The following is a 26,568-nucleotide window of genomic DNA, read 5'->3' on the forward strand; positions in this document are numbered from 1 at the left end:
GATTTTTTTTTCCTTTAATTTTGAAGACATTTATGCTGCAGAAGTGTGTAACCGCGTATTTAATGTATCGTTTTTGTTTCGAATTACCTTCACATTTTGTTTTTGTCTTTTTTTGGCTAATATTCAATGTTTCCTTTCGTCACTTTGAAGACACGACTTTCCCTCACACCCAGTGGTAGATAAGCTTCAACCAGAGGACTATTTAGTTTCCAAACAAAAAAGGTCTCTCACTCCGTCACTCTCTGCTGTGGCTATTTGCTCAACTCACTTTTTACGCGTGTCGCTCGGCTGTTTGAATGTAACAGTTCAAAGGTGTCTCCGCGTGCACGTCGATACCAAGCACATGCACGCGTTACCCGTGACATATGGTCTGTAAGGGTAGCGCATTCCGGATGGATAAAATGTGATATTCATGACCCCCTCAGGGTGAAATTTAATAAGTTCTTTGAATTCTATTAGCCTCAGCTCTACTTGGTGTTCATAGCTAATTGGCATATGTTTGCATTGGTGGAAAGTAGCAAATATAGTGTGTATACGCTGTCATTGAGCCCAGAGCCTAACGGATAATACAGCATCGGAGCCAGTGTGCTAACACTAGCAGGTTCTTCTTGTCATGTATGTTAAAGCGCCGCTTTAACATCAGAAAAATACACCAGACTTAAATTTGTGTGGAAAACACTGGATTTTACCGGGGCAACGCATCAGCATCACACAGCTTCACTGTATACTGTGTTTACATTGTCATTGCATTCTTGAGCTGCTGGTAAATTCATTTTTAGTTGGTATCTTCCTGGCTTTAACCCTCTCAGGCTCAAATTAAGTTGTAGTTGCAGGAAAAATCTGATATTTGGCTGTCGCAAATCTGCAACATCTGCCTGGAGAAGGTTAAGATAATTTACCAATTTTGCATTGGATTTTCTCATAAAGTAGAAATGAATTAATTACCCAAACTCTGTGGAAACAATAATGATATAAAAGAGAAAATAGATGGTCAAAAATACTGAAATATGGTAATATTATGCAAACAAAAGATGGGATCAGATCACTATTCTACATGAGGCCACCCTTGTCACAGCCTGCATCAAAAAAAAAGTTTTAATGTCTCAATTGTTTGTCCACTGAGATTGTTCAAAACCAAAAAGCATTGAGATTTTCCCTGATTTCTGTTTATGGTCTCTTCACATACTACAAAAAGTCAGGACAGGATTTGTGTCTGTTTTTCTTTCAGTAATTTGAACATCCATCAACAAACGGTTAGGAGTGGCAAATCAATAGCTGCAACTGACCACCTGTCCACGAAGAACCATATGCTGTCATTGTGTCTTATTAAATGATTTGTATGATATCATATGAAATGCATTGCACGAGAATTTGTAGTGTGTTTTTCTTGGACATTTTTGTGCATTGCTATGAATTCATTGGAACAGTTTCATGAGAACAGGTTCTATTTTCTCATGCAATACGAGACTCGAGTGATCTTTTTTAAAGATGTAAGTTCATCTTACATTCACTTCTAGCAAAAAAAAAAAATAATCAAAAGAGCTCTGTTAAAGAAATAGGAAGAACATTTCCAGCTGTATTAGAGGAGGCTGCTCCGGGTATTTCTCTCTACTGAGCAGACAACCCCCACACCCCCGGCACGCAAAACTCTCCTATCGACATAGATCTCATCCCCCCATCACTTCATTTACATTTTCTACACTGCCTTTCCTTGTATTTGTATTTCTTGAATCACCCATCCATGCTTCTCTTTATCCAACTGCACATATCTCACCCCCGCGTATAATCACCCCACCCCACTTACTTCCATCTTGATGCTGTATACATCTGTATACATCCTATGCCTGTCTGTCTCCATTGTATGCCATCTGTATCAATGTAGCGCTCAATATCTGTTATCGACACTGTAGTCACCATGAAACTCTTCTTCTCATCATTATGGCTCATTTAAAATTGTACGACTGTATTCTCTGTGTCTCGCACCCGAATTCCACACCCCACCGACGACACCCACCTGGTGCGCCTCCGCCCACACAGTCTATTTTTTTCCCTTTTATTCCTCCAGAGAAATTCGTGATGTCAGACTGTTGAGTGTGTTGGGGGGAGGGTGGGTGGAGAAAACAGCAAACATGACTGATGGAGATGAGGAGGAGGGGACATGTCTGTAGTATAATTACAAAACAGGAAGAGTGCACTATTATGACAATAATTATTGCCTGTGGGAAATAATGACCAATAAACAACAATGACTATATCTGTCGGTTCTTGTGCTCTGTTTCATGGCGAAATTAGAAACAGTTTTGAAAATCTTCACCATAATCATATAATTTACCTTCAAATTACACCCAGTACATATAACTCAAATTGCACCTCTTTGTTATTTTCAAACCTCCTACACTATTCTCTCCTAGATACAAGAAAATGTACAGTAATTGTATATCGAAATCAACAGAAAATAGGGTTTTGAGATAATCTGTAAGATAATGTGCAAGCACAAGGTGATAATAATTCCAAGTAAAGGAACTATTTCTGTAATGTTCCTATGATTAATTGCTCATATTTATCATATCTATTCGATCAGTCAAGAAAAATGGCAAATTTTCCAAGTGAACTCCCATTGTGGCCTCATACTGTTTCATCCACAACTAGTACAAAATGAGTACATTTTCTTTTCATGACATTCATATTAAGAGGGTTTTTTTCTTTTTCTATTTGGAGCAGGGTCATGTATATTTTCACCCTTTTAACTTTCATTATTTTTTATGTTTTTTATTTATTTAGATCTTGTTAGTGCTTTTATTTTGAAGGGATCATCCCGGAAGTATCCGAAGTGTATAAAACCGTAAACGTAAAAAGTAAACGAAGCCGGCGTGCAGCAGGAGCTCGTTGTTGTCGGAAAGATAAACAAATGTTACATCTTGAATGACAAACGTCCTCGCTTCAGTCGAAAACGCAAGGCGTTTGCCATTTTTGGGATTTTCTTTTAACGTGCCAGGTCAGTCATTTCTCTTCTTTGCAATCACGCTAAGCTAACATGTGCTAGCTTCCCAAACTGATGTTTGACATCATATGAGGCTGCCGAAGGGAAAGTTAATATAAAACTTGGCTTTAACAGTAATAAAGTACAGATAACACAAGATAGCACATTATTTCTTTAATGGGGAAAAAAATAACAATATTGTATGAAAACGAACCTCACAGGTGACTCCAGCCAGGGAAGTCTGGTATGAAGCTACACTGCTAAAATGTCAAAACATTCACATGTTTAGCTTATCTGCTGCATGGCAATATCAACATGAAGCATGTGGATATGATGATTTAAAAAAACAACTAAAGAGAAACCCACTTTCGGAGGCACAAACCAGTTTAGACTGGTTGTTTTAAACTGTCAACTAAGGTCGTGGACACTTTCTCTAATTTTCTAGTTATGCAGAGCTTTTCGTTTCGATGTAAGATACACAATACATGTTTTGAAGCAACAGCATTTTCTCTCTTAAAAGATAATCTATCGACTGGTTGATATCAGCTCATAACCATGGCAACAGACTCCTCACTGGTCAACACTGAGCTGAACTTACAGCAGCAGGAAGAGCTTTATCAACAGTTGCTGTTACAGGTAATTTCCTTTTAGTGAAAAACTCCCACGTATGTTTGTGTTGTATTACTCGATAGATTATTGTTGGATTGCTGTTTAGCAGTATGGTCAATTTAAGATTGTTGCTAAAGGAAGAGTAAATTTCAACCGCCAGTTACTCCTTCAGATTTACCTCACATAGTCTCCTCATAGGAAACAAAATTTATAAAGCCAAATCTTTTAGTTTGCCAATGCACTTATACCTCCTTATTTATGGTCTTGGATGCTCTACATGCTGGGGTCCACAGTCCATGACTTAATTCATCAGCAGTGTCAAGCCTCATTCACTTTCCCAGAGGTGCCCAGCAGATGGAAAAGTGCAATGGATTCAGTTTCCAGGCTGCGTGTACGTTACAAGAAACTCATGCCAGCCATAATTTAAGAGCCTCCAGCTGTTGATGTTCATTGCACTTCAGCCCATCTGTGACCATCTGTTTCTTGGGCATTTTTGTTGTCCATAAAGGCTGTTTGTGACACGCATGAACATTATATGTTCAACATATACACCCACCAGGGAGAAAGTAATTAAGATGGATAATGAGGGAGAACCCTGCCTGGCTGCCCTTGTGTATGTCATGACTCTTTAACTTGAAGCCCAGTAGAAACTTGTGCAGATTGGAAGCACTCTTGGTCCTGGAGCATCATCAGCTGTATATTCAACATGATAAAGACATGCTGGCACATCCTTTCGAATATAGGACAATGTGCAAAAGTACAGATTTCTTTATTTACGAAATTTAAAATAAATTACTCCTTTGGAGAAAACATTCATAGCCTATTTAAAATCAACTTTTGACATGAAATCGATGTGTTGTTTCCAATTAAACCAGCACTTTAAGATAAGATATTCCTTTATAAGTTCCTCAGTGGGGAAACATATTTCTCTTTTCATTTACTTTGGATTAACTACACTGCTGTATATTTGAAAATTAAGCAGTTTTGAATTTTTGATGGGGCACTGATTGCTAATGCTAACTACTTGGTTAAGCTACGTCGTATATTTCCTAAATTGCACTTGTTTCTTTTGCTGTTTGGTGTTAATCTCATCTATTCTGACATATACAGGACATATTCTGGTACTAAGTTTTTTTATTCAGATTAAAGCACCTCAAAGCTGTAAATACAGATCACAATAAGTGATTTTCAAACCTAATTCTGTTGAATGGCAGTTCCAAAACAAGAGTGTTTTGCTTGACCCAGTCCTTGCAAAGCTATGAGCTGTGAAATTAATTGTTTAAAAAAAAAAGAAGAACTTACTCGAGAATTTCTAAATGTATTGAAATGATAAAGTACTGAGAAATCATCTCCACAATGAACAAAATTTGCTGCAAAGCAATGGTTTCCAGAGTGTCAGCTGCATGACATGGATTCCAGGAAAGCTGCAAGAGCTCCGTTTTTGTTTCCATTCTCTGTGAAATGTATCATGAGTGTATGCCTCATATTGTTTTTCAGATGAAATAATTAATTGGGTATAAAGAAAAGACGGGGTTGTGGTAGTTCCATATTCAGGCTGACTGTGTCAGCCATTTTTTATGGACTATCCTGCGTCTGCAGCTAAGTTTTTATGATAGAATCGATAAAGATGGATGTCCATCAGCTGCAGATGAAGCTCTTACTCTTTTTTTTTTTTTTTTATATCGTTTGGACTTCTGTTCCTCAGCCCTTTCTCAGCTTTTCGAATACCTTATTATATGAACCCTACTGCTGCCTTTTAAAACAAAAGAGCTGCAGATGTAAACTTGTTTGTTTCTAGACAATGGGAAGCATGCAGGCTGAAAATCAAGACTCCAAATTAATCCGACCAAAGCCTGGTAAGGAATGACACTAAATAACATCTGAAACATACTTGAGAGGTCAGTGTTTTGTTTCATTCTGTATTTTGTGCGTCCATGTGATGTTTTCTTCTCTGATTCCTCCAAGGGATGTGTGTGAAGACACATACAGAGCCCGGCAAGGAGAAGATATTTGTCAACATTTGTCAGTCTACGTCTGTCCCGCCTCCACCAGAACTTTCAAAAGAGGACCTTGTAGAGCTGCTCCAATCAGAAGCCCCGAGTGACTACAGGGTTCCAATGAGCCTCGGAAATCCACACACAGAATTGGATAACAGTATGTTACCAAAGAGAATTATTAACTTTTAGTACATCGTTCTCATGGCACAGGATGAGACACTGCACTTGGGACATCCCTCCCATCCAGCCTACCCCATAGGGAGCATACCAATAGAATTTTTGGAATTGATTCCCTCTTAATTAAGGTTGTTTTTCTGGATGAGGGGTAGTTCATTGTTTTTCTCTGTGGTGGACAGTCCGCCTCGGGACTGCATGACTGCACGTTTACTCAGATAATTTGAAGGAATTCCTTTTTAAAATTTGAGGCTTCGGTTTTTAAATAATGTTTAAACTTTAAAGCTACTCTTTGTGTCATCTACTTATTCCCTCTGTCATGAAATGGAGTGAAGCCTGTTTGCGTGTTTGTCTCTCTTCTTGTCTCAGGCTCTAACGGATGCACAGCATATGATGTGGTCATTAACCAGGAGTTTTTCCAGAAGTGTCAGGTGTTTCGGTCCTTTAATGCTTCCATCAACCACTAATTACTGATGATGATCATTAGTATATATTCAAATGAATGTTTTTTTTCCCATTTCAATTTATTTTAAATAATTGTTTGGGTTTATATCTTTTGTCACGATTATGGCCTTGAGTTTTCTTGTTCAAAATTTTGTTGAAAATAACATTTTATTTTAAATTAATTCATTTTGATGATTTTGAAAGAATTTACATAGTTACTTAATTCATTACTTACTGACGACCTACATGCAATCTGAATACTAAATCCTATTTGTACTCTCATATAATCATATCTTTTATAGAAGGATCCCCTGTTCCAGCAGTTTGTCATTATGGTAGTTTTGGAAGGTCTGGAAAACAAATACAATCTTGAACTTAGCCGAGGTGAGAGTACAAGCAATTGTTTAAGATGCCTCCTTCCTATCGGTGTCCATTTCTCAGTGTTCGTTGTTGTTTTTCAGACTGGAAAGTGCTGAAGAACAGACGGTTCCTGGGGTCCGTCAGCGAACAGAACATCAGGACAAAGAGCCGGCCGGTAATCCAAGAGCTGCAGCCTCAGTATGTCACTCATTATCTTTCTGTTAAGATTTGAACTTTGTGTTTGAAGAAACAAAAGATATGCAGAAATTTATCATATTCAAATTTAGTTTAGATCAGGGCTATATATTCTGTTTATATATATATATATATATATGTATGTACATGTTACATCAGCAATGCTCTTATATTCCATCCCCTCCTCTGCAGGGAGATCTCCACCTCTCCACCAAAACGGTAAGGCTTCCCACAGTGTTATGCAAACATTGTGACAAACTGTTATCATTTCCTACTTCCTTTATGTTCTCCCTGTTTGATTTCTTCCTCTCGTACTCCTTCCTTTTACCTATATTCCTCATTCCTCATTCTTTCAACTTGTGTCTCTTCGAGTCATCTCACCATCCCTTCCTCTCTCTCTGTCCGGCCGGCTATTCCAGACCAGAGTTCACTTTGTTTCTGGAGCCCCTTGTTGGAGACCCTGAGCGCCTCATTGCAGAAATAAAGTTACCTGATGTGGTGAGCCAAACAACGAACACACACGCATATGAATCTATCTGGCAATGTGTTGCATCCATAATTTTCAAATCAAGATGATTTTTATAGTGACATTTTCTGAAATAGTATGAAAGTATAACAGATGCAGGTGCCGCCTGCTTGTTTGGTTTCCGCCATCTCGTCTCAGAGGATGGAACTGTGAAAACTTGCTAACTACATTGGTGTTGGACCAGCACAGACCTTAAGATTGACCTAGAGTCTCAGAGAAAATATTTGATGATGAACATCCAAGTTATCATATTTGTCAACTGTCCTTTAGTTCGTGACACCTTGTGTCATGAACTTAGACAAGAGAATAACATCCTCTTAGAGAACTTGACGTGGAGTCTTGGCCCACAGCTGACAATGCTTGAGTGGATGAGCAGAGCTGAGCTGAACTGCAACACCATCATTTCAAGTCAGAGAGTAAATACAGGTAAAGTTCTGTGTTTGTCCTGTACAGGTGTCCTCGCGGTGTCTGGTTCTAGACGTTGGTGAGGACCGGCTGGTTCTGACAGCACGGCCCTCGCTCTACCACCTCGATATCTTCCATCCCTTCCTCATCAACCAGGAGACCAGTGTTGCACAGTACAACAAAGATACTCGGGTACGACAACATACCAGTTACCAAGGGATAGACGGGGGTTTAGGAGATGATTTCTACTTGAATTAAAATATTTAAAAAAAAGAATTAGAAATTAGCTATTAGGGGTTTGTGTTCATTTGTAGTTTTGTGGTCGTGTTTGCAGTAGCGAGGGAACCTGGGGGCTGGCGGGGGGCTAAAATATCTCTAGCCCTTTATTGTAGAGATGCTGCACCAATACAAACTATTTGGTATACATGTAATTTGACACTGTTTTCCTTTCTTTCCAATTTCTTCTCAGATCCTTACAGTCAGCATGCCAGTGGTGTCGTCATGAAACTTGACAAAGAATGCCCTTTTTTTTTCAGAGCTAGAAAAAACTTTTTTAAGTCACCCTTGGCTCATAAGTTCTTGTTCCCATGACGGAACGTGTAGGCTGGCCCTAACAATGGCCCTTCAACAAATCCATAATGTGCAAGTATGAAGCCTCCAAACCACAAACACAGAAAATACACTTTTCACTAGAGTTTGTAACAATTTCCACAAAGTAAATATTTACAGATATTCAGGCAAGGAAAGATCTATTTGTTGGACCCACAGTTGAATTTTTCAGAGCCCGATGGTGCAGTCCTCTACTAGATCACCAAGTTTCATGTTGCTAAGAATCATCATTACAAAGATATGAAATTCTGTCTGTAAAAGAAAAAAATGACTATCTTAGTAGAAAACCAGGGTGCAGGGGTAAGAACTCCACAAAGCATTCTGTTATTTGGATGGCTTGGTTTGAAGATATATCCTCATTTCTCTGTAAACTACAGGAAATCATTCCTGCGAAATCTCAATTTTTTTGTCCTCATCAAGAATTCCTTCCTTTTGCAGCACTTTGTGCAGATTAAACTCAACAAAGGAAAAAGACTCGTAAGGGTCAGGTATATATGTGTGCCTGCGTGTGTGTCTAAATATGAAAGTCTGGAAAGGAAAAATGGCCCACAGCACAGAGTCATGTTAGTTAAGGGGCTGAGTTGATGTAATATTTTGGGCGTGACACTGCTTCTGGAGAGCCTGACCAATGGCAATTAATTCAATTACCTTGATGCAACTCCTGTGAAAGCCCCGCCTATTGCTTGCATCTTCAACACCACCTTTTTTTCACACATACAGTATGAGAGGCCATAGGAAATAACTGCACCAAGCTTAGCGCTGAACCTTTTTTCAGTCAAGTCAGCCCCAAATTTTGCACTGAGCCTCTCCTCTGTGTCGCAGGTGATCACACCAGGCTTTGCCGCAGCAAAGAAAATCATCTTTTTTTCTTTGATCCTTTGAAAAACAAATACACAATACATACCAGTTGGCGCCAGATCCTGTTACCTTAGCTTGGGGATGGCATACACATTGTAGTCTTCCAAATTCATATTGATATGCTTGTAAAAACATCTCTAGGATCGGCAGTCCTCTGTTACCAAATTGTGCAAACCGGCCTCCTGAGATGATTCCCAAGTGGAGCAGTATGTTTCTTATGCAGAGCCAAATGCTGGTTTAAGGGCTAGTTATGGGGAATTTACCCTGTATAATCCAAGTATTATTTTTTTTCTAAATTGCAGGTCTGCCATTTTCTTTTATACAGTTCAGTCAGAGTGGTGGTATGAAATAACCCCTCACACAAGATGTATTTCGGTTCTCGTGTCCTCGATCTGAGCAGCATAGACTCATAGGTTTGGTACAGATCCTATCCTCAGGGGTTTTGATTGTTATATGTGTCCTTGTTGCTTAAATATGACATAATGTAGTAGTAAGCAGCATTATTAACCATGAGCCTGCCCTCTGGGTGGCACCTGCTAGTTGGTGAATTATCGGTCACAAAATGTAACATTCCTTCACCCAGAGCACCATCTAGGGGTCAGTTGGTGCCAAATCGTACAGAGTCTCAGGTTGATCCTATGAACACTTCAGCTGATTTCTGATTTTGATTGATCGATGAGCTATTTAAAAAACAAAATTGTTCAGTTGTGACTTGAGAATCTTTCAATTTTCAAAGAAAGATTTTCAATGACTTGATTATGGACATCCAATACAATATATTATACATACCCAAATTCTTTGGACTGATTCGTTCAAAAACGTGGGTTTTGCATATTTTACAATTTTGAGACTATTTTTTGAATGTTACGTGCGCTTTACCATGCCTGAAGCCTTCACCTAGATAGGAAGAAAAGTTTATAACAAAGTGACAAGTGGTAATGAGCTACATGTGTTTGAATAAATCAATGTGTGGGTTAAAGGTTCCTCTCTAAGAAAAGAAAAATCGCTGAGGGGAACGGTCATGACAGAAGTCATCATCATCGTCACTAGCATTATTGTGTGCCATGGCTGCCCCTGCTTGGTCCAGAGCTCTTTCTTTGAACTGACCTGGACACCTTTCATGGAATAAGCGAATGAACAAAGCAGTCACTCCTCTATTTCTGGATCAGCGACAGTCACCCCGCTGTCCGTCCCCTCCTCCCTCACTCTTCTGTTATCACTCTTCCAATTGTTGCTGAGCTTCCACATCTGTTCATCTAACCTTGCTGTCAGGCTTCCCAGGTCCAGGAATAAAAACAATCAGGGTCTGTATTATAACTACTAAGTGCAAAGTGACTATTTGGTGTATGGTGTTGAATAAGGGCTAACACAGAGTTCTGAATGCATAAATGACAACTTAGCTTGACAGTGGCTCAAAACACCAATACAGGTAGGCGCTGATGGATGGATCTTAAATAATTAAAATCATTTACCGACACAATGATTCCCTTGTCCAACGTAGCTGTCGCCCTGTTTACTTGTGACTGATCCGGTGTGAACACTTCTGTGCAATTTCAGCCAGGATTCACCCCAAAATTCTGAGAAGACCGAATGGATGGATAAACAAAAAACTTTTCCCCTCATCAGAAGTGTATATTTAAAAATTGCAATGCATTTTTGGGGCCTGAAGTGGTAGTAGTGGAGTGCGTCAGATTTCCTGATTTGTGTTGTGACCGGTCGCAAGCTAGATACATGAGAATTAGCTGTAATTGTACTTTTTAAATCAGAAATTGATGTATTATGCACATGTAATGTACTGAAGGAAAATCATAAAGCTACACAATTGTTATTACATTAGTTTCCCTGTGTTTTTTGGTGATGCGGGTGTGTGGTTGTGTGTGTGTGTGTGTGTGTGTGTGTGTTTATGTGGGGGGGGGATATCCTCCATTGGAAATATTTTCCATTTGATCTTTTCATTGAAGGCGTCCGAGGCTCCTCTCCTCCTTTCCATGCCTGTCGGCCTCTTCATCCCTCGCTTCTCAGGGATTTTTTTTTTCTCTCTTTTAATTGACCATTGAATTATCCAGTTCATTGACACCTGTTTCCATCTAAACTTCGACAGCCTTTCTTCTATATTTATAAATGTACGTGTGTGCTGCTGGTATGTTCTCAATAGTATACCATGTTCATTTCTGATTTTGGTGTATTTTGATTTTTAAAACAGAAAAGGAAATTAATTAGGTGGGGGAAAAAGAGTTTATAACCTCTGATGTCAGCTGGAGATAGGTGATAATTTGACGGCTACTCATCGCAAATTAATTGCGACCCCTTTCTCAAAACATTTGAATGACATTTTTAAATGCAGTCGGGTTTACAAAGGCGGTCTCTCTCTCTCACACACACACACACACACACACTCACACACACACAGTTGTCACCCATGGATGTCATGCGATCTTCCTCCATCTGCCTGGTGGCACACCCCCTCCATTTGTCCATTGAGGTCATCCCTCTTTTTTCCTTAATCCTGTGGGGTGCTCTTCTTGCCTCCACCTAATCCGCCCATGGCCAGCAGCCCTAAACACACACACACATGCACACACACACACACAAATCTACACCTTTGCACACAGACTCACAGTTATTCCTGTTGTGTTTTTTCAAACCCTCAGTAATTCTTACGGCATGAATACACACATTGTCATCCGTGCAGCTCACACAATGCTGCCCTCCTATCTGTATAAAACTCCCCGTGTCTGGGCAGAGGAGTTACTCTTCGGCTCTTCTCCGTCTCCTCTCAGGTGACCACACACCCTCATCCAGGTACGTTTGACTGACCATCATTGACTCCTCTCTTGGGATGAGGATAAAAGTGCAGAGAAAACTTTCAATGTTTTTTTTTTTCAGTGTTTTTTTCTGTTTTTTCTTCTCTGAGCATTTCACAATTGCATCGTCCATCCTGTGCGTGTGTGCTTTTTAAATAACTGCCGCTTCTTTTTGAGTTAAAGCCTCAGACTACATGGTGCACCTGCTGAGTTGAAAATGGTTTGATATCATACATTGTTGGTTAACTACCTCACAACACACTGGAATGCACTACCAAGAGATACTTTTTTCTGATAAGATATCATATTAAAGCAAAGGTCAAAAGCGTTTATTGTTATCAGTTTTTTAATTAAACAGAATATTCAATGTATTTGTTAATTTTAATGTGCAAATCACTGATGTATTTGTTTAATTTTTTTGAATCGGCCAGATGAAAAATTATGTTATTGGAGGTTCTCAATCATCCAGGTCATAGTGAATTCTTGTCTAAATTTTAACAAGAATTATGCTATTATTATTTTAAAATATTCTGGAATTTATTTTTACTCTAAAAAACATGATAAATTGAAAATGAGTTAAAGGTAAAGTATAGTCATTTGATTGCTAGATATCATTCTATTTAATCTCGAATGCCAACAAAGACTCAAACAGCAATGGTGAAGTCGTGAGTTCATGGGAGCCAGAAATATCTGATGGTCCCTTTTGGTTCACCCTGGCAATTAACGGACTCTACACCTCCTCATTTTAAGCATTTATAGTAAAAAAAAATCCATAACAAAAGGACTTGTTTGATCATTCTCCCGAGGAATTATTAATAGCCTGTCTTCCACGCTATGGAGACTCTCTGCCCTTGACTGAAATAAATTCCAGCTACGGCCCATGCATTTCCCCAACTGGAACTTGACTCTTCTTCTAAATCCCTTTCTTTGTCGGCCTCCCGCCACCTCTTTCCGTATTTAGCACCAAACTGTGATTCCCCACCCCAGCATAGGCACTCAGATATGCACCACTCATTCATGCATTTGTCATCACCCCCGGCTCCAGGTCTAACCAGTACATATTTTTTCAATGAGGTGAGGGCATCGTTACGAATTTAACAGAAACCTGTCTGTGTGTTTTTCCTGACCAGGAAATCACAGCCTTAAATCTATATTCCAGCAATTTTTCCTTTTCCTTTATTATTAGCACTTAACATTCCAAGAATAGCCTGTGTCTATGCTTTAGTTCTGGCCATGTGGAGAAACATCAACAATGACCTCTATATGATTTGGTGATGATCCCTAATAATCCAAAGAATGTACCGTTATAATTTTTTTTTTTTTTGTTGTCTGTCTAAATCCTAAATTGTAAATTATTGTCTTTGTCTAAATAGATCATATTTTTTGGTCTGGACAAGGACTTGTGTGAGAATCTTTATATTAGATTTCAGATGTATAAATTTAGATTTAAACCATTTTACAGGCACGATATTGCCATTATTTTTCACCTTTAAAAAAATGGAATAGTGAGGACTGACTTTAGGTCATTTGATTACGTAATGTGTATATTTAATATCTAATAAATGATTTCAAATGTTATAAAAAGCTAATTTTTCAATCACATGCATTCAGTTACTATTCTGATTCTGATAAGATTTAATGTACAGGCAGCACTGGAATGTTATATTCATCAATAAGATTGCATGGCTTTTAATGAGTTCTGTCATTTAGCAGGGACCGACCTGAGATCTCAATTGTCTTTACAGCCTCCAAACATCCACAATGATGTGGTTGCTGTAAATTTCTTCCCCTTGAGTGACAGTCGGGCGAGGCTGAGACAATGGCTTGGAGCCACGCTGACTGAAACCACAAAAGAAGAAAACATTTAAATGCCATGTTTTGAAACTTGGACCCTTATATTAAGTCTTGATAGTAATTACAGAGTGATTAGGATCTTCCGTCTGCAATAAGCACCTTTTTTCCTCAATTCAAATGCATCAATCATAAAGTGTGTATGAGGGTGGTATGAGAGGCGGGAGGGAAAGTGAGGGTAACTCTATCGCTCTTGGATCGCCTGTGTTTAACCCTCATCACATACTCACCTGTTGTCTCTCCATCAATCCTCCCACATCTCGTGCCAGGAAGGCGTCAGCATGCGCCCGCTCCACCTCAGGCAGGCGGCTTACGGTGACGATTTATAGCCAGGACCATCTAAGCCTGCATTGTCTCTGTATGTCCTTGTGCGCCTTTTTTTTTTTTGTCTATCACCAAGCGATTCACTGCGGGGGGACAAACCTGAGGGTGCCGCTCCGGGTTGTCTGACCCGCTCACGACCCCGAGGTCACCCGCTGGACGTTAACACAGGGGAAAAAATGGATGATGACTCCGACATCTCACATAGAGCTCATTATTTCTGGCTTAAATAATGTTCTTAGATCAAATTCCACATTTCAGGACCATCACAGACTTAAATAGGGAAAGCTATTCTTCGACTGTTGTTACTGTATGTCATTTTTTAATAACCTATAAAATATGAAGCTAAAACCATATTTCCTGATTTCCATGCTACCAACTTTTTTTTATATACTATAATTTTATATATATTTGTTCATCTGCTTAGTTCATCATCATGCCAACCTGTTGTTTGTCTTTCTTTAGCCATGTCAGACATCGAAGAGGAGTATGAGTGAGTATTGCAGCATCCGTCCATATGACTTGATAATTCCTTCAAAATTACATGACCTGTTATTTCATGTTTTTTTTTTTTTCCCTCTTTCTCTGTGCGACGGTCATACAGGGATCAGGTAGAGGAAAGTAAGTTCAGATATATCAGTCTGGATTTTTTTTGTCTCTTATCGTTCTCGCCGGTGTCATCATCTATGATGATTTTTTTTTTGTGCAGCGGCAGAGGACGGGGAGGAGCAGGAGGAGGAACAGGAGCAAGAATATGAGAATGAGGACCTCGAGGATTCTGAACAGGTGGAGGAGGTGGAGGAGGCGGAAGAAGATGAAAAAGGTGTGTATTATAGTCAATACGTTTATATGCAGATTTGTTTTATTTTATTTAATATGAACGCTTGTATTCTGGGCTTGACATATAATCTAATTTTTCAACATTGATTCTAAAGACTTTTGTGGTAAAACTCTGGAAAAGTCAACATTATAAAAAACATTATATAAAACACAGAAAACTGAACTTCAGTTTTACTGTTAATATTTAAAATATTTTCTCTCATCCCTTCCCCAGAGGAAGAACGTCCCAAACCTAAGTGAGTCCATTAGAATTTTTTAATAACACTGGTTTAAGGTTTTGTCGCCCAAAGCATTCAACAGTTTGACTTCTCCTTCCATCAGACCCATGATGCCCCAACTTGCCCCTCCAAAGATCCCAGAAGGAGAGAGGGTGGATTTTGATGTAAGAAAAAACAAATCAACGTACTATAACTACAGTGAATTACTGACAACAATAGCAACACAGAGACTGAAGATGAATACAAGTAATGTGAATGTGCATTTTACACCTGTCGGCACAGACATCAAACACTGATGAATTAACCCATGGAGCTTTTCTTTTTTTTTTAATTCTTTCAGCATTAATGTGTGAGAAATAACACAATCAATAATCAAGGATACCATGCAGAGCCAAAAGAAACAATGAAAAATAAAAACAGAAAGTATATTAAAAAAAAAAAAAAAAAATGAAAAAAAAAAAAAATATATATATATATATATATATATGTGTGTGTCTGCATATATATGTATGTATGTGTATGTATCTGTATATATATACATATATATGTATGTAGGTATACATGCGTATAAATGGTTTTAACCGCTTCTATATATTTCTATATATTTATTTATATTACATATGAAATTATTTATTTTATGTTATATTTATCATATTTTATTTATATTATATATGTATACTATATACTTAAATATATATATATATATATATACACACACATATATACATATATGAACATACACATGTATATTCATTTATATAAATAGTCACATACACATATAAATAAATAACTTAAATGAGTTGATGTGCTCATGTTGTATTTATTAGCATTTCATTGTCAAGAACAGGCCAGAAATTCCACCTTAAAACTTCCCGGGAGTTAAGAAAGTCATTATATGATAATCTGTTTGTATGTATGTATGTATGTGTGTATGTGTGTATGTGTGTATGTGTGTGTGTGTGTGTGTGTGTGTGTGTGTGCTGTCAATTACGAGGTAACATACTAAAATTTATGTTGGTTCTCTTACCGTTGTAAGTTTAGTTGTGATTTGCAAAGTCAGTCTTTTTTTCAATGTCAATTTATTGCCTTTTTGATTTGGATGCTGCCAAATTTTTGATGCACATAGAAAGAATATTTCACATCTGTGATGTTCAGATGACATTAAGATTAATACAAAAAAAATATATGATTTTCTTTTTTTAAATCTTTCAACTAAGATAGTTGTCCCGTCTAAACCGTTGCCCATTCTTCCAGGACATCCACAGAAAGCGTATGGAGAAGGACCTGCTGGAGCTCCACACCCTCATTGATGTTCACTTTGAACAGAGGAAGAGGGACGAAGAAGAACTGATTGGCCTGAAGGACCGCATTGTATGTTTCCCATATTTCTCTGAGATGTTACACTTCAAGCTGTCTTCTTATAATCATCATTATCGGGTTAACCTTGATCATTTCAAACTTAGATCAATTTCTTTGTGTTGTTGGAGACCCAACTGGGCGGATTTTTTTTAAATATTCAATACAAGGTTAATAGTGAGCTGTGAAATACCAAAATTTAACATTCAGTAGATTTATTTCATCTTTGTTTGGCAAAAACCCATCAGGAGCGCCGTCGATCAGAAAGAGCCGAGATCCAAAGAGTCCGAGCCGAGAAGGAGAAGGACCGACAGAACAGAATCGCTGTAAGAAAACAAACCATATGAACACAGAAATATACAAAATTATCAACTTTTAGAGGTGTATATATCTTGAATAATGATTCCTTGCAACGTCTTTAATGCATTTGACTACATTCATGAAGCGTTTATGTATTCATTGTAGTATCGTCTACCAGTGATTTCATGTCACTTTGAATACATTATCTATTTCAATATTTCAAAACTTCAGTTAATATCTCAAACAATTCTTAATGTCACTACTTTAATCCAGACATCAATAATTTCCCCATAAAAAGATCAAGGTTTTTTTTGTTTTACTTTCTTTGTTATTTGATTGTAGAAGATTTGCTATTACTAATAAACCTACAGCATTAAAATGCAGCAAAGCATTACCCTTACCCTAGAGATTTAACACTCTTTGACCTGAAATTAACCAGGAATAAATATTAATAATAACATTGTTTATGATTAATATTCCTGATTTCCTTCATATGTTAGGAGGAGCGTCACAGAAAAGAGGAAGAGGAGGCAAAGAAAAAGGCTGATGATGATGCCAAGAAGAAAAAAGTGCTCTCCGGCATGGGAGCAAACTTCGGAGGCTTCCTGGCCAAGGTTTGGTTATTGTTATCAACTGCAGCAGTGGGCCTTGCAATTAACCCCAGCAGACAGTAACAGCAATAGCGCATGTGTGCATGTATGTGTGTGTGTGTGTCTGTCCATTGACAGGCAGAGTCAAGGAGGGGCAAGCGTCTGACAGGTCGGGAAATCAAGAAAAAGACTCTCCTAGAGCGACGCGAGCCCCTCGCCATCGACAATATGAGGGAGGACTCACTCCGGTTGGTATTTATTGTCATTCAGACAAGTACAAGAATGTGTGTGTTAATAATAATGATAATAATATAATAGTGATGTATTTTAAGGTGCCGTAATCAGCACTCAAGAACACCGTAAAGACATATATCATACATATACACGAAATACATATTTAAAAGAAACAGTTAAATTAAGAACAATAAAAGTGACAAAGTGGTTAAAAAAAGATAACCAAATATTCAAAGCTTTTGACAATATCATGTTTTTCCTTCCAAGGCAACGAGCCCAGGAGATGTGGAACTGGATCTACCAGCTTGAGTCTGAGAAATTTGACTACATGGAGCACATGAAGCATCAGAAATACGAGGTGCGACCCTGATGCCAAACAGAAATTCAAAGATCCTCTCTACGGCGATTTAATAGAGAGACAAATGTTTTTTGTTTTTTTTTACTTCTCTTTCCAATGTGCAGATCATTGTGCTGCTGAACAGAATCCAACACGCCCAAAAGTTGTGAGTAGCATGACCAACATAAATAAAACAACTTGGATGGGGACTGTTCTGTTTGCACACAGTTCTCATTTATTGTCTTTTTTGCGCCACAGTAAAAAGGGCCATGGCAAAGGCAAGGTGGGAGGCCGCTGGAAGTAGAAGGGGGTGAAAAAGAAGAGGAAACAACATCATTGCAAGTTGTACTTTGTCACAAGGATATGATAATATGTATCATTAATGAAATTATGTGAAATATAACTGCAAAAAATAATATACAAGATCACTATTGTGGCACTCACAGGTTCTTTCACCACCAGCTCATGTAAAACATGTCAATGTTGTTCTTTTTACTTTTTTAAAAGGAGCTCATTCTTAAAGTATCCTGCCCTGTATTGATCAGGAATTTGAAATGTGAAGCACTAATTAGACACCGACTGAAAGGCTAAACAGTTGACCTTTTAACTGTCCCTTTTCTCATCGCAAATAAAATTTTGAAAATAAAGACACTGCTTCTCTCAATTCTTAGAAACATCTTTCATTGTTGGATTAGAAGCAGGGTTCCAGAACCCCACCAGGTCCTGGAGGCCAAACAAGGTGTCTGGGACTCTGGGAGGTCAATAGATGCAAATACCACTCACACTGACACGTATGTATGTATGTATGTATGTATGTATGTATGTATGTATGTATGTAGGTATGTATGTATGTATGTTTGTATGTTATCGCATGGATTATGTTTTTATGTATAATGTATGTATGTAGGTTATCACATGGATTATGTTTTTATGTATGCATGTATGTATGTATGTCATCACATGGATTATGTATGTATGTATGTATGTTATCACATGGATTATGTTTTTATGTATGTATGTATGTATGTATTTATCACATGGATTATGTATGTGTGTATGTATGTATGTATGTATGTATGTTATCACAAGGATTATGTTTTTATGTATGTATGTATGTATGTATTTATCACATGGATTATGTATGTGTGTATGTATGTATGTATGTATTTATCACATGGATTATGTATGTATGTATGTATGTATGTATGTATGTATGTATTGATGTATGTTATCACATGGATTATGTTTTATGTATGTATGTATGTATGTATGTATGTATGTATGCATGTATGTTATCACATGGATTATGTTTTTATGTATGTATGTGGATATGTATGTTATCACATGGATTATGTTTTTATGTATGTATGTATGCAGGTATGTATGTATGTATGTATGTATGTATGTATGTTATCACATGGATTATGTATGTATGTATGTATGTATGTTATCATATGGATTATGTTTGTATGTATGCATGTATGTATGTAGGTATGTATGTTATCACATGGATTATGTTTTTATGTATGTAAGTATGTATGTATGTATATATGTTATATGGATTATGTATGTATGTATGTATGTATGTTATCACATGGATTATTTTTTATGTATGTATGTATGTATGTATGTATGTATGTTATCACATGGATTATGTTTTTATGTATGTATGTATGTGTGTATATATGTATGTATGTATGTATGTATGTATGTATGTTATCACATGGATGATGTTTTTTATGTATGTATGTGTGTTATCACATGGATTATGTTTTATGTATGTGTGTATATATGTATGTATGTATGTTATCACATGGATTATGTTTTTATGTATGTATGTATGTTATCATATGGATTATGTTTGTATGTATGTTATCACATGGATAATTTTTTATGCATGTATGTATGTATGTTATCACATGCATTATGTTTTTATGTATGTATGTATGCAGGTATGTATGTATGTATGTATGTATGTATCACATGGATTATGTTTTTATGTATGTATGTGTGTATATATGTATGTATGTATGTATGTATGTATGTATGTTATCACATGGATGATGTTTTTTATGTATGTATGTGTGTTATCACATGGATTATGTTTTATGTATGTGTGTATATATGTATGTATGTATGTTATCACATGGATTATGTTTTTATGTATGTATGTATGTTATCATATGGATTATGTTTGTATATATATGTATGTATGTTATCACATGGATAATTTTTTATGCATGTATGTATGTATGTTATCACATGCATTATGTTTTTATGTATGTATGTATGCAGGTATGTATGTATGTATGTATGTATGTATCACATGGATTATGTTTTTATGTATGTATGTATGTATTTTATCACATGGATTATGTTTTTATGTATGTATGTATGTATGTATGTATGTATGTTATCACAGGGATTATGTTTTAAGGTATGTATGTATCACAGGGATTATGTTTTTATATATGTATGTATGTATGTATGTATGTATGTATGTATGTTTTGACATGGATTATGATTTATTTGTGTATATTTGTAAGTGTGAATGTATGTTATCACTTGGATCATGTTTTTATGTATGTATGTATGTATATATGTAAGTACATATGTCATCAAATGGATTATGTTTTTATGTATGTATGTATCAACAATGTAAATATGTATGCATGTATGTTATCACACGGATTATGTTTTTATGTATGTGTGTATGTATGTATGTGTGTATGTATCACATGGATTATGTTTTTATGTATGTATGTGGATATGTATGTTATCACATGGATTATGTTTTTATGTATGTATGTATGCAGGTATGTATGTATGTATGTATGTATGTATGTATCACATGGATTATGTTTTTATGTATGTATGTATGTATTTTATCACATGGATTATGTTTTCATGTATGTATGAATGTATGTATGTATGTTATCACATGGATTATGTATGTATGTATGTATGTATGTATGTTATCATATGGATTATGTTTGTATGTATGCATGTATGTATGTAGGTATGTATGTTATCACATGGATTATGTTTTTGTGTATGTAAGTATGTATGTATGTATATATGTTATCATATGTATGTATGTATGTATGTATGTATGTATGTATGTTATCACATGGATTATTTTTTATGTATGTATGTATGTATGTATGTTATCACATGGATTGTGTTTTTATGTATGTATGTATGTGTGTATGAATGTATGTATGTATGTATGTATGTATGTATGTTTTGACATGGATTATGATTTATTTGTGTATATTTGTAAGTGTGAATGTATGTTATCACTTGGATCATGTTTTTATGTATGTATGTATGTATATATGTAAGTACATATGTCATCAAATGGATTATGTTTTTATGTATGTATGTATCAACAATGTAAATATGTATGCATGTATGTTATCACACGGATTATGTTTTTATGTATGTGTGTATGTATGTATGTGTGTATGTATCACATGGATTATGTTTTTATGTATGTATGTGGATATGTATGTTATCACATGGATTATGTTTTTATGTATGTATGTATGCAGGTATGTATGTATGTATGTATGTATGTATGTATCACATGGATTATGTTTTTATGTATGTATGTATGTATTTTATCACATGGATTATGTTTTCATGTATGTATGAATGTATGTATGTATGTTATCACATGGATTATGTATGTATGTATGTATGTATGTATGTTATCATATGGATTATGTTTGTATGTATGCATGTATGTATGTAGGTATGTATGTTATCACATGGATTATGTTTTTGTGTATGTAAGTATGTATGTATGTATATATGTTATCATATGTATGTATGTATGTATGTATGTATGTATGTATGTTATCACATGGATTATTTTTTATGTATGTATGTATGTATGTATGTTATCACATGGATTGTGTTTTTATGTATGTATGTATGTGTGTATGAATGTATGTATGTATGTATGTATGTATGTATGTTATCACATGGATGATGTTTTTTATGTATGTATGTGTGTTATCACATGGATTATGTTTTATATATGTGTGTATATATGTATGTATGTATGTTATCACATGGATTATGTTTTTATGTATGTATGTATGTTATCATATGGATTATGTTTGTATGTATGTTATCACATGGATAATTTTTTATGCATGTATGTATGTATGTTATCACATGCATTATGTTTTTATGTATCTATGTATGTATGTATGTATGTATGTATGTATGTATGTTATCACAGGGATTATGTTTTAATGTATGTATGTATCACATGGATTATGTTTTTATATATATATGTATGTATGTATGTATGTATGTTTTGACATGGATTATGATTTATTTGTGTATATTTGTAAGTGTGAATGTATGTTATCACTTGGATCATGTTTTTATGTATGTATGTATGTATGTATGTAAGTACATATGTTATCAAATGGATTATGTTCTTAAGTATGTCTGTATGTATTTTATCACATGGATTATGTTTTTATGTATGTATGTATATGTATGAATGTGATCACATGGATTATGCTTTTATATATGTGTGTATGTATGCATGTATGTATGTATGTTATAACATGGATAATGTTTTTATGTATGTATTGATGTTCACATGATTATGTGTGTATATATGTATGTATGTATGTATGTATGTATGTATGAACGTATGTTTGTTATCACATGGATTATATTTTGTGTATGTATGTATGTATGTATGTATATATGTTATCACATGGATTATGTTTTTATGTATGTATGTATGTACGTATTCACATGGATTATGTTTTATGTGTGTCTATATGTATGTATGTATGTATGTATGTTATCAAATGGATTGTTTTTATGTATGTATGATGTATATATGTATGTATGTATGTATGTATGTATGTGTGTATATATGTATTTATATATGTATGTTATCACATGGATTATGTTTTTATGTATGTATGTATTTATCACATGGATTATGTATGTGTGTATGTATGTATGTATGTATGTGTGTTTGTATGTTATCACATGGATTATGTTTTATGTATGTATGTGTGTATGTATGTATGTATGTATGTAGGTATGCATGTATGTTATCACATGGATTATGTTTTTATGTATGTATGTATGTATGTGTGTATGTATCACATGGATTATGTTTTTATGTATGTATTTGCATATGTATGTTATCACATGGATTATGTCTTTATATATGTATGTATGCAGGTATGTATGTATGTATGTATGTATGTATCACATGGATTATGTTTTTATGTATGTATGACCGTATTTTATCACATGGATTATGTTTTTATGTATGTATGAATGTATATATGTATGTATTTATGTATGTATGTATGTATGTATGTATGTATGTTATCACATGGATTATGTATGTATGTATGTATGTATGTTATCATATGGATTATGTTTGTATGTATGCATGTATGTATGTAGGTATGTATGTTATCACATGGATTATGTTTTTATGTATGTTGTATGTATGTATGTTATCACATGGATTATGTTTTTATGTATGTAAGTATGTATGTATGTATATATGTTATCATATGGATTATGTTTGTATGTATGTATGTATGTATGTATGTATGTATGTATGTATGTATGTATGTATGTGTGTTACCACATGGATTATTTTTTATGTATGCATGTATGTATGTATGTATGTATGTTATAACATGGATTATGTTTTTATGCATGTATGTATGTATGTATGTATGTTATCACATGGATTATGTTTTATGTATGTATGTATGTTATCACATGGATTATATTTTATGTATGTATGTATATGTGTATATATGTATGTATGTATGTATGTTATCACATGGATTGTGTTTTTTGTATGTATGTATGTATGTATGTATGTTATCACATGGATGATGTTTTTATGTATGTATGTGTGTTATCACATGGATTATGTTTTATGTATGTGTGTATATATGTATGTATGTATGTTATCACATGAATTATGTTTTTATGTATGTATGTATGTTATCATATGGATTATGATTGTATGTATGTATGTATGTTATCAAATGGATACTTTTTTAGGCATGTATGTATGTATGATATTACATGCATTATGTTTTTATGTATCTATGTATGTATGTATGTATATATGTATGTATGTATCACTGGATTTTGTTTTATGTGTGTATATATGTATGTATGTATGTATGTTATCAAATGGATTATGTTTTTATGTATGTATGTATCACATGGATTATGTTTTATGTATGTATGTATGTATGTATGTATGTATGTATGTATGTTATAACATGGATAATGTTTTTATGTATGTATTGATGTTATCACATGATTATGTGTGTATGTATGTATGTATGCATGTATGTATGAACGTATGTATGTTATGACATGGATAATGTTCTTATGTATGTATTTATGTTATCACATGATTATGTGTGTATGTATGTATGTATGCATGTATGTATGAATGTATGTATGTTATCACATGGATTATATTTTGTGTATGTATGTATGTATGTATGTATGTATGTATGTATGTATGTTATCAAATGGATTATGTTTTTATGTATGTATGTATGTATGTACGTATTCACATGGATTATGTTTTATGTGTGTCTATATGTATGTATGTATGTATGTATGTTATCAAATGGATTATGTTTTTATGTATGTATGATGTATATATGTATGTATGTATGTTATCACATTAATTATGTTCTTATGTATGTATGTATGTATGTATCACATGGATTATATTTTTGTGTATGTATGTGCGTATGTATGTTGTCACATGGATTATGTTTTTATGTATGCATGTATGTTATCACATGGATTATGTTTTATGTATGTATGTATGTATGTATGTGTGTATATATATATGTATGTATGTAATTATGTTATCACATGGATTATGATTTTATGTATGCATGTATGTATGTATGTATCACATAGATTATGTTTTTATGTATGAATGTATGTTATCACATGGATTTTTTTTCTTTATGCATATATGTTATCACATGGATTATGTATGTATGTATGTATGTATGTACGTATGTATGTATGTATGTATATATGTATGTATGTAAGTATGTAAGTATGTATGTTATCACATGTATTGTTTTTATGTATGTATGTATGTATCACATGGATTATGTTTTAATATATGTAGGCATGTATGTATGTTTTCACATGGATTATGTTTTATTTGTGTATATTTGTATGTATGTATGTATGTATGTTATCCCATGGATTATGTTTTTATGTATGTATGTTATCACATGGATCATGTTTTTATGTATGTATGTATGTATGTATGTATATATGTTTTTACATATGTATGTTATCAAATGGATTAATTTTTTGTGTATGTATGTATGTATGTTATCACATGGATTATGTTTTTATGTATGTATGTATGTATGTTTTCACATGGATTATGTTTTATGTGTGTATATATGTATGTATGTATGTATGTATGTATGTTTGTTATCACATGGATTATATTCTTATGTATGTATGTATGTATGTTATCACATTGATAATGTTTGTATGTATTTATGTATGTATGTTATCACATGATAATGTATGTTTGTATGTATGTATGTATGTATATATGTGATCACATGGATTATTTTTTTGTGTATTTATGTATGTATGTATGTATGTTATCACATGGATTATGTTTTTATGTATGTATGTATGTTTACACATGGATTATGTTTTCATGTATGTATGTATGTATCACATGGATTATGTTTTTATGTATGTATGTATCACATGGATTGTGTTTCTATGTATGTATGTATGTATGTATGTATGTGCACATATATATGTATGTAGGTATGTATGTATGTTATCACATGGATTATGTTTTTATGTATGTATGTGTGTATGTATGTTATCACAAGGATTATGTTTTTATGTATGAATGTATGTTATCACATGGATTGTGTTTTATGTATGCACATATGTTATCAAATGGATTATGTTTTATGTATGTATGTATGTATGTGTGTATATATATGTATGTATGTATTTATGTATGTATGTATGTTATCACATGGATAATTTTTTTATGTATGTATGTATCACATGGAATATGTGTATATGTATATATGTATGTATGTATGTTTTCACATGGATTATGTTTTATTTGTGTATATTTGTATCTATTTATGTATGTTATCACATGGATTATTTTTGTGTATGTATTTATGTTTGTATGTTATCACATGGATTATTTTTTGTGTATGTATGTATGTATGTATGTTATTACATGGATTATGTTTTTATGTATCTAAGTATGTATGTTTTCACATGGATTATGTTTTATGTGTGTATGTGTTTATGTATGTTATCACATGGATTATGTTTTTATGTATGAATGTATGTTATCACATGGATTATTTTTTTATGTATGCATGTATGTTATCACATGGATTACGTTTTATGTATGTATGTATGTATATATGTGTGTACATTTTTATGTATGTATGTATACATTCATACATACATACAAAAAAACATAATCCATGTGATAACAAAC

At 34.5% G+C, this 26,568-nt stretch overlaps 2 protein-coding genes across 2 annotated transcripts; both read left to right on the forward strand.

The window, feature by feature from the left end:
• Positions 1-2,855: 2,855 nt before the first annotated feature.
• Positions 2,856-8,340, forward strand: pih1d1 (PIH1 domain containing 1). Its single transcript, XM_086170808.1, has 11 exons — positions 2,856-2,995; positions 3,501-3,616; positions 5,388-5,445; positions 5,555-5,743; positions 6,130-6,191; positions 6,507-6,588; positions 6,666-6,762; positions 6,952-6,978; positions 7,179-7,257; positions 7,739-7,882; positions 8,160-8,340. Exons 2-11 carry the CDS (start codon positions 3,536-3,538, stop codon positions 8,193-8,195), a joined length of 855 nt encoding a protein of 284 aa, XP_086026934.1. The 5' UTR covers positions 2,856-2,995; positions 3,501-3,535; the 3' UTR covers positions 8,196-8,340.
• Positions 8,341-11,856: 3,516 nt separating this feature from the next.
• tnnt1 (troponin T type 1 (skeletal, slow)) lies at positions 11,857-18,655 on the forward strand. Its single transcript, XM_086170198.1, has 13 exons — positions 11,857-11,959; positions 14,599-14,626; positions 14,738-14,754; positions 14,843-14,956; positions 15,188-15,209; positions 15,295-15,355; positions 16,446-16,562; positions 16,796-16,873; positions 17,348-17,461; positions 17,576-17,685; positions 17,939-18,029; positions 18,134-18,174; positions 18,267-18,655. The coding sequence occupies exons 2-13, from the start codon at positions 14,601-14,603 to the stop codon at positions 18,310-18,312; spliced, it is 837 nt and encodes a 278-aa protein (XP_086026324.1). The 5' UTR covers positions 11,857-11,959; positions 14,599-14,600; the 3' UTR covers positions 18,313-18,655.
• Positions 18,656-26,568: the final 7,913 nt, after the last annotated feature.

The sequence above is a fragment of the Fistularia commersonii genome, chromosome 23 (genome assembly GCF_037954325.1).
Source record: "Fistularia commersonii isolate RoL2024-O1a breed Wild chromosome 23, RoL_Fcom_v1.0, whole genome shotgun sequence".
NCBI classification, from domain to species: Eukaryota; Metazoa; Chordata; class Actinopteri; order Syngnathiformes; family Fistulariidae; genus Fistularia; species Fistularia commersonii.

Excerpts from the sequence above, each read along its gene's own strand:
- tnnt1 (XM_086170198.1), top strand. The coding sequence starts at position 14,601 with ATGTCAGACATCGAAGAGGAGTATGA. Across the intron at positions 15,356-16,445 it reads GAGAGAGGGTGGATTTTGAT|GACATCCACAGAAAGCGTAT; the intron begins GTAAGAAAAAAC and ends CCATTCTTCCAG. Across the intron at positions 17,686-17,938 it reads ATGAGGGAGGACTCACTCCG|GCAACGAGCCCAGGAGATGT; the intron begins GTTGGTATTTAT and ends TTTCCTTCCAAG.
- pih1d1 (XM_086170808.1), top strand. The coding sequence starts at position 3,536 with ATGGCAACAGACTCCTCACTGGTCAACACTGAGCTGAACTTACAGCAG. Across the intron at positions 5,744-6,129 it reads ACACACAGAATTGGATAACA|GCTCTAACGGATGCACAGCA; the intron begins GTATGTTACCAA and ends TTCTTGTCTCAG. Across the intron at positions 6,979-7,178 it reads TCCACCTCTCCACCAAAACG|ACCAGAGTTCACTTTGTTTC; the intron begins GTAAGGCTTCCC and ends CGGCTATTCCAG.